A 9,337-nucleotide genomic window follows, 5' to 3' on the forward strand; every position below is an offset into this window, starting at 1 on the left:
GATGATCCTTGTGGGCCTCTTCCAGCTCAGGATATTCTGTGATTCTGCGGGATTCTGTGTGTTTCCCCTGACTCGGCTGCCCCGCGGAGCGGTGCCACCCCGGCAGGGCGCACCCCCGGCCCCGCTGTCCCGTTCCCGCTGTCCCGTTCCCGCTGTCCCGTTCCCGCTGTCCCGGCCCCGCTGTCCCGTTCCCGCTGTCCCAGTCCCGCTGTCCCGTTCCCGCTGTCCCGGCCCCGCTGCAGCCCGTGACGCCACGGCGGCGCGCGGCCGCTCTGGAAACGCGTTTCCCCCGCGCGGGATTGTGGGAGTGCGGGAAGGGGCCGCCGGGGAAGATGGCGGCGCAGGGAAAAGCCCGGGCGGGCGGCGGCGGGGGCGAGGAGGAGCGGGAGTCCGGGCGCTCGGAGTCGGAGCTGTTGCTGCTGCACCCGGAGCTGCTCTCGGAGGAATTCCTGCGGCTCACCCTGGAGCAGGTGCGTCCGGGGAGCCGGGCCGGGCGGAGCGGCGGCCCCTGAGGCGGGGCGAAGAGAGTCACGGCGCTCAGGGAAGAGCAGGCACCAAGTCGGTGCTTGGACACCACGAACTTGCAGGGCGATATATGAGACATGGGATATGTCTCCGTGTTCGCAAAGGGGCTGTGTTTGAACACCGAGGCTGCTGAAAAGCAATTTGCCCGAATCGAGGCAGTGTCTGCGTACAGTAAAACTGGCTGTGGAAGGATGAGCTTTACACTGTTAAGAGTTGCCACGTCCATACCCAGCGTGTCCTGCTCTAGGTGACCCTGCCTTGGCAGGTCGGTTGGACTAGATCATCAACAGAGGTCCCTTTCAACCCTAATAATTCTGTGAGTTAAAGAAATGCAGCCTATGTAATCAGTCAAGCTAATGCTTTAATGCATAAATATTGATATTGGATAGTTGAAAAATAATTGAGCTTGAAAGTCAGTTATAAACTGTTTAGGACCTTAAAAAGCTTTAGTTGATGTTGTTTGGAATACTAGTTTCTGCCTTGGATGAAAATTTCAGGTGCATGAAACAGTAGTAATCAAAGTTTCAGGGTTTTGTATAAACTCAAAGAGTTTCAATATGCTTTTGTCCGTGCAGCCTATATGGACAGGTTTCAGGCCAACACCAGAAGTCATGAAGCCAGAACTGGTAGTGGCAGAGGCTTGACTTACTCTCAATGACCTCGATTTGTAGGATGTTAGTGGAGTTTTTTTCTCATCCCAGAAATTTGGCACGAGGTACCAAGAAACACCCACAACCCAATACACGATTAGAAAGAAAATTGGTGTTTGAACTGATGGTTCCTAGAATCACAGAATAGTTAGGGTTGGAAGGGACCCCTGGAGATCATCTTGTCCAACCCCCCTGCCAACGGAGTGTCGGCAGGAGCAGGTGACATGGGAACACATCCAGGTGGGTTTTGAATGTCTCCAGAGAGGGAGAGTCCACGACCTCCCTGGGGAGCTTGTTCCAGTGCTCTGCCGTCTTTAATATCAGGAGGTTCTTCCTCATGTTGGGATGAAACTTATCTCTGTTATTCTTGGGAAACTGGGGAAGATAGCACAGTTCTACGTCTATAAGTTTGATATTCTAGTTGTCTGTTGTTTAGAAATGTGAAAAAGAGCTCTGGTATTGTAGTTGGTTTCAGGGAAGTGTGTTTGCATGAAAACATCAGCCATCAACAGTACGTCTGTCATAACTTTTCCCTTTTTAGGCTGCTATTTTCCTTGGGAAAACTTGCAGTATTTTGGGTAGAGAGAGTCTGCAGGGTTGACTTGTGTGGGCAAAGGTGAGTAACTGCCCAGTGCTGGTCACAGCTGGATCCATGTGTTTCACCCTGTTGAATAAAGCAGCCCATTGCACCCAGATTTTGAAGCAGAGTTGCTCATGTCACCTGTGCTCAAATGCACTTTAAGAGCAGCAGACACTGGGGGCAAGAGACTCCAAAGGACACACGAGAAGAGGCACATGAGGAGACATGTGAAGAAATACACTTGCAGGTGGTGGAAAAAGAAACCACGATGTACTGACCAAAACATTCTGTGTTTCATTGCCTCACTGAAGGGACAGGCTGAGTGTAATCCACACAGAAAATGAAGGAAATTGACAGTAGGAAGGTAGGAGACCAGGCTGCTGTTGGCACTGAGCAGTTCATGGCCTCTCCAAACTGATCATCCCAATCACCCCTTTACTTCTGGAACCCTGTCCCAGTACAGTGCTTTACAGTGGATTTTGAAATAAGAAATTATGCCACTAGATGGCTGAATGTTGAATTCGTCATAAAAATAACAACTCTTTTTCTGTTCTCCACAGAAAAATATATTAGGTGAAAATGATGTAAAGATGGACAAAGATGGCCTCACCGATCTCTATATTCAACATGCCATTCCCCTGCCTCAGCGCGACTTGCCAAGAAGTAGATGGGGGAGAATGATGGAAAAGAAAAGACAGCAAAATTACTTGAAAAGTGAGAATAAAAGGTAATTTTATTGGGCCAGACTTGGACAATTTAGGAGAATGCATTTAGCTTAATCTTTGCCTGATTAGTGAAGCTTGTATAGCTTTTGGATATTGTTGCAGTTTACAGAGAATGCCGTGTTGGCTTACCTGTGTCAGAAGTGTTAGGTTCTACTAGTGCAAAACTAGAAAAAAGGGGAACATAATTTTTTTTTCTTTTGTCATCTGAATGTTATTAATGCTATCTAGCTTATTGTGCTTCTTCTCACAGAACTGTCTTTCTTATACATCCCCTTTAAGTATTGAAAGGCGTCAGTAAGGTCTTCCTGGAGCCTTCTCTTCTCCAGGATGAGCAGCCTCCACTCTCAAGCCTTTCCTTATGATAATTTTTATGACCCTCCTCTGGAGCTGCTCCATATTCTTCCTCCAGGGGCTCCAGGTTTGGATGCAGCACTCCAGGTGACATCTCACCAGAGCAGAGTAGGGGATGCAGGATCACTTCCCTTGATCTGCTGGCCATGTTGCTTTGGACATGTTTGGCTTTCTGGGCTGCAAGCACGTGTTGCTGACTCCTGTCCAGCCTCTCATCCACCAGTATCCCCAAGTCCTTCTCGGCAGGGATACTCTTAATCCCTTCACCCCCAGTCTGTATTGATCCAGAGAACTGGTATTGTTCCTCCATCTCCCCATCCCCCAGTGTGTTGATAATGAGTTACTGGTAGATTTCAAGGTACTTTATAATGAGGAGAAAGGAAATATTTTTTGTTTCACTGCATAATTGCTAATTAAAAATCGTGTTTGCAGTGTTTAAGGTAAGTACTAAAAGCATACTTAACTATTCTTTCTCCTGGGCAGGGGTGGCCTACTCTATCTAGAGTGATGGGTCCATGCTGCAGCAATTTTTTGTGTCTATTTCAAAACTAACATTTGCTTTCTGAAAGAAATACTATATCTTGTTTTAAAAATCTCTTTACAAATCTTTGTTTGTATTTGCTCAGAAAGCAAAATCTTCTTCAAAAGTTTGTTTTACTGAATCTCTTCATTCAACCTTCCCCCTGCCCAAGACTTTGACATGTGATATGCATGATATGTTCAGCAGTAAATCCTAAGGAAAGGTGGATGGAAATTCCTGTAGTTTTTCAGTATTACAGCTTGTTGATGTCTTAAGTCTCTTTTAGCTTTACTGAGGTTTCTAACTGTGAAGAGCTAAACAAATTCCATCAAGTGATTTGGTTTTTTTAGGTGTTTTTTTTTTTTAGTTTTTGGGTGTTTTTTAAAGTTGTGGCAGTGGCTAAAACACCTATCTGTCTTTTGTCTGGTTTATTTTCCATGTGCATAAGAGGTTAGAGTACCTCAGTTTGTTTACATCCGTGGACTTGAGAATGGAAACGTGAGGTTAGTGTTTGGGTAGGAAACTGTTAATGTGCTGAAATAGGTGCAAAAGAGCTTTTTCTCAAAACTGAAAACTGAAGTTTTTAAACAGAAATATTATGTCTCTTAGTGGTGGTTTGGATTTTTCTGTTTGTTAAATCTGCACTTTCAAACACTTCCTCTTCATCATTCTTGAGCATTGCATTTTTAAAACTCTGAATTCATATAATGTGAATTATGTTAACTTTGTACTTTATTTTTTTTTCCTCAGTAAAGATGTTTTCTGATAATACTATTTTGATATTAGCTTGATAGTATTCCTTTTCATGAATCAGTGGTTAACTAAACTGGCCTGCTCTGACTACACATAGGCTTAAAGGCACAAACTATTAAAAAATGTCATTAAATCTGCTTAGGGTTCCTGTTCAAAGAAAACTTATTTTAAAAAGGTGTGGGTTTTTTGCTTAGTGTTTTTATTTCCTAGCTAACAACCTTGACATTATTATTTGAATAAGAGTGGAAACAGGGACATTTAGAAGTATCAGAATATGAGATGCTGTTCCTGCAGGTAAGGCAGCACACCCTTCCTTAAATACTCATCTTTTAAAATACTTCACACTTATTGTATCTGTGGTTACTCTAGAATAGCTACAGTGGTAGAAGCATAATGCCTTTGGTGTACAGCTATAATTGTCTGTTTAGACAGTTCTAACACAGCTCTTCTTGCTGAGGACCACTGGTCCTCAAACAGTCCCGTATGCCTTTTTATTTTGGAAGTGACTTTTATTACTTTTTATTTTTATTGAAGTATATGCAAGTGTATATATGTATATTTATTTTTATTTAAGTTGGAGCATCTCAGAGTTTAATATTAATGTTTTGGGATATATGTTTTTTTCAGGTAGGATAAAATTAATTTTCTCTAGTTATGTAATGGATATGCTGTTTTTTGATCATCTAACCTATGTTTCTGTGAATTTATGATTTGTATTTTCAGTGTTACAACAGTGGAAGGTTTAAGGAAACGGCCATTAATTGTATTTGATGGGAATTCAACAAGTACAAGCATAAAGGTGAAAAAGACGGAGAACGGAGCTGCCGATCGCCTGAAGCCTCCTCCAGCTGGGAGCACCACCAACACAGTCAGGAGATTATCAGTTCCTTCAAATGCCTCAGCATACGTGTCAGCCTCCAGTTTGTCAGAGGACGCTAAGCTGGGAATAAGGAATAATGAGGCTCAGCAGAACAATATTTCAAAGACTGACAGGAGTGTGTTGACTGGTCTGAAGGTTTACCCTTTGTCTCCAATAGCAGGAACTACTGTTGTGAAGTTAAAGAGGTCTGTTCCAAAAGAGGAATCTGATTTGCCGGTATGTTTGTGCAGTATCTTGTTTTGCGGCTTCCTTTTTATTTAATTGAGATTTACAGGAGCCAAAGTTAGAGCCTTGCAAGAATTTTCAGGATGATTTTATTTTGGAGTCATGGTAGAATATTTAGAAATTGTGACTATTTAGAAAAGTGTAGCTAGTTTGGGAAATACCAGAATGAAAGAAATTTGTTTTTGTCAATAAGAAACTCCTGTGTAGGTAATGGTGCTGAGTGTAGCTGCCAGATGGGGCCAAAGAACAATGGTTAGTTTTGACAGTGGTGTGATTACAGGGCTTGTCAATGAGCAAGGAGCAATGGGCTATCTCTTAAAAACATGCCACAATATAGACATAGGTCTTAACACTTGTGTTGTATTCCTTCATGATACAAATGAAGGCGTTTTCAAATTTCCACTGGAGTACAGGAATGCCTGGAATAAATCTGGGCTTCAAAGGAAGAAATAGAAATATCTGCTCTCAGCTGAACTGCAGAGGGAGCTTTAGCTATACAGTGTGCAGTTAGATTGATTAGAATTTTCCTAAGACATGACACTGAACTTTGTTTTCTCAATATTGCCTCATGAGATGCAATAAAACGTTCATAATATAATAATATATAAAAATATTAATGTATCTTAAAAAAATCCTTTAATAAAAGAATGCAGGTAATCTACTGCATGGATTGATACATTCCATGAGATTTCTGTTAAACATGAGTACCAAAATGAATACCAAATGAATACCAAAACACATGGCTGCTGTGAAAGACAGCTTTAGCAGCTTTTAAAAGAGTCATGGCCGAGGCTCCAAATGGAATTTAGGCTTGAGAGGTGTGTTTCCTACTGCCAGCAGGAACTTAATAAATTCTGTCAGTATTTAGAATTCTTCCAAGTATTGGTCAGATCTGAAACTACAGAGCTTTTGAAACTTGCTTGGTATACACCTCACAGCTTCTTTGTATTTAATTTAAATGCTCTGTAGACAATGATGACATTTTTAAGTGCCACTGTATGACTAACACTCAGAAGCTGTGACCTCTGACATTTGACTTTCTACCTTAGCTACAGTTTAGGTTGTTCTAGTTAATATCTGTAAGTTCAGTCATGCCTTGGTTCATGCTGGTGAGACATGTAAAGTTAGGCTTGTGTATTCTATGGATCTTACTCTACCATCTGAAATTAAAGAATGTGCTATTATAGAAAGAAATGTGCTATTATAGAATAGAAAGTGATGCTGTCAGGAAGAATCAGTAATGGTACTTGGCAGATGTCTGTAAAGCCTGATCTATTTTTAGTGTAATGACAGTAAAGACAGTTGTGTCTCCAAGCAAGTGACTGTTCTTGACTGTCAAGAAAAATTTAATGAATAGCGCAGAACTATCCCTATTATCTTTGGGTCTAATTCCCTTAAACCTTTCAGTGGTTGCAGTCCACAGGATTTCTGTAAATAAACTAACATCGAATGTCTTTTAAAGAGTGATCTCTAGATTGTGCTCCCTGAACCCTCATGTTGCAGTGTCTTCTTGAAACTCATATACTTGTCTTTACTCTGCTTATATGAACTATCAAAGCTCTAATTTCTCACAATTTTATATTATTATTTTAGATGATAAAAGCGAATTATTGTACCGCTTCATCTGCCATTGCTTTGTTTTGGGCTTTCTTGATTTTTACAGGTTTCTTTGGGCAGGGGCACTTGAAAGATGAGCTCATCTGAGGTTTTGGCAATTATTTCTCTTCTTTTTATCCAGGTCTTTACAAAGGAAGACCAAATTTTCATTTTCTTTTTTTAATGTTTTTTTACTATTGATAAAACTAAGTTGGTTTCCTAGTTATGTATTTAGGGATTTTTCCTTATACAATTCCATTTCAACAAGTGTTTTAACCAGACAACCTGAAATAACTTCAGAAGTATGTTTTGAAACTCCGATATGTACCTGTTTCTAAGATGCATAACTGAAAGAAATTTTTGAATATTTAATAATATTTATTGTAGGTTGCTGAAAACCAAAATACGTGTATGATTTGCAGGCAGTTAAATTCATTGGTTCTATTCTTATCTTCACCAGAAAAATTCTGTGATATTTCGTTTTCTCCACAAGATGGCAATAGAAAGCTGTTGTAGCAGCCTGTAGCTGAATACTGAATAGTACTAGATTGAAATATGCCAGATTAATGACTGACTCCTGTTTGCACAGTATCTCTAAGAATAATTATATATTTTCTTGTATTCCAGAATGACCTAAAGCCTTCGGAAGCAAAGAAGAAAATCCAGCATGTTACATGGCCGTGAAGTAGCTAATGGTGCTCAAAACATAAATATTACTTCCATATTTTCAAATAGATAGGTCATATTTAAACAGTTTAAATAAAATTATTTTAAAATTTACAGACTTACTGAGATTCAGATTGCTGTGAAGTTTTAACAACTTTAACAATTCCCTGTTGTAAAGCTGGAGTCACTATCACCAGTCACCTTAAAAGTATCCACTCTTGTACACCAAGTAGTTAATTACTTCTTTAAAAGGCGGTGACATTACTCTAAACTAAACCCTCCACTATTAGTTTTCTAGATTATTATAGTTCATCTCCTCCATGTCACTGTGATTCACACATTGTTTCACTAAGATTCAGTTTTATTCCACGTCTGATTAAATAGTTAAAATAGCTATTGAAATTTATAGTGATCCCTAGAGCCTATTTGGCTTTAAAAAGGGAATTAATTTAGGTGAGAAAGCCGACCATTCTGCTGATAAGATAGTCTACAGATTTTTTTTTCCTTTTTGTTGCACAGGAGTGTAGAATTTGCAGTGCAAGTTAGGTTGGTAATAAGAGATGAACTATTTTAACAGCATTACTTCAAATTGAAGTTTCTCTTGATATATGAAACAAGGAATGCACAGATGGAAATATGTGACTAGACTGTTTGATATGAAACTTCGAGAGGAAGTAGTGAATGGATTAGTGCCATGTTCTCTTAAGTACACAGGCATATTTTTTACATGCATAAATGTGAAAATGTACCAGTGTAGGAAATTTGATTGTTTTCTGGTTACAATCATGCTTATTTATAAAATAGGGGGAAATCAATGGAATGCAGGCCAGTGCTTTCTCAGCCTAGAGACAGTTGAAGAGAGATGTGGATATCAAGACAGAAGTACCTTGAGAGCATTAACACATGTAATGGCGCTCTAGAAGAAACGCCACAAACCTGTTTTCCCTTCCTTTGATAATTTAAGATGGATTTTGGTTTTCTGTGAAATTTGGTGTCTCATCTGGATTATTGGTAGTGCCTTACAGGGCAAAAATCCAGTTAAGTTGATGGAAACATTTTTATTCAAACTCATTGGCTCAGGGTGAAGCCAGTTTAGATCAGTTTTAGATACGTATGGTAAATAAAAATAATAAGAATGCTCCCAGACTTGGTAAAAAAAAAAGAATCAACTTCTGAATCCACTTAGTTAACCCAGTAAAAGAAGTTTAGTAGTGATCTGAAAGCTTGTTTACATTTTTAACATTGGTTTATATTGAAACCAAAAACTGTAGCTTAGTTCTTTACAGAAGTTCTCCATTCACTGTTATGATGTAAAAGGCACTTCTCGAATGCTGTAAAATGGTAAGAATGTGTGTTTTGAAATGGTGTGCTCTTTCCCTTTTACTAAACACTTGTGCAGTTTTTGTACTTGAGTACAGCAAAATTTAATGTAATGTACATTTTTTATGTAAAGACTTGTCTTTTAAGTAGCCTTATCCTATTTAAATAAATTGAATTAAAAGCAAACTAAACAGTGCTGCCTTGTTTTTGTGATGTAATTAAGCTTATTCATTTTATACAGTTATATTTCAGTGGACTTGACGTAATCAGCATTTTAAGGGTAAAAAGGTCAGTAGCTGCTTTGCAGCTGTAGCAGCAGTTAGTATCACATGAAGTGTTGTTTTTGCACTTGTGTAAAGGTCTGATGGGAATTCTGTTTTGTGGCTGGCTTCTAGAGTCTAGGATGTATTTAGTGTAGTTCCAGTTGCTAGGAGCATGTGTGTGTTGGTGTGTGTTAAGGAGGGATATGCAGAACTGCACTGGAATAATAGCATCATGTTGTTCTTGTATGGTAGCAGTCCTGTTTCCAGGCTGGGATGCTTTCCA

The 9,337-nt window shown here is 39.7% G+C and overlaps 1 protein-coding gene across 1 annotated transcript; it reads left to right on the forward strand.

Moving 5' to 3' along the window:
* Positions 1-282: 282 nt before the first annotated feature.
* Positions 283-8,982, forward strand: C1H2orf49 (chromosome 1 C2orf49 homolog). The gene is made up of 4 exons (XM_002194319.7): positions 283-470; positions 2,316-2,482; positions 4,828-5,200; positions 7,433-8,982. Exons 1-4 carry the CDS (start codon positions 333-335, stop codon positions 7,487-7,489), a joined length of 735 nt encoding a protein of 244 aa, XP_002194355.3. The 5' UTR covers positions 283-332; the 3' UTR covers positions 7,490-8,982.
* The last annotated feature ends 355 nt before the right edge of the window (positions 8,983-9,337 follow it).

Source organism: Taeniopygia guttata, chromosome 1, assembly GCF_048771995.1.
Source record: "Taeniopygia guttata chromosome 1, bTaeGut7.mat, whole genome shotgun sequence".
Lineage (NCBI taxonomy): Eukaryota > Metazoa > Chordata > Aves > Passeriformes > Estrildidae > Taeniopygia > Taeniopygia guttata.

What these genes read in the sequence shown, in the direction of transcription:
- C1H2orf49 (XM_002194319.7), top strand. Translation starts at nt 333, where the DNA reads ATGGCGGCGCAGGGAAAAGCCCGGGCGGGCGGCGGCGGGGGCGAGGAG. An exon ending in TGCGGCTCACCCTGGAGCAG is followed by an intron (nt 471 to 2,315) that starts GTGCGTCCGGGG and finishes TGTTCTCCACAG; the next exon opens with AAAAATATATTAGGTGAAAA. An exon ending in TTGAAAAGTGAGAATAAAAG is followed by an intron (nt 2,483 to 4,827) that starts GTAATTTTATTG and finishes TTGTATTTTCAG; the next exon opens with TGTTACAACAGTGGAAGGTT.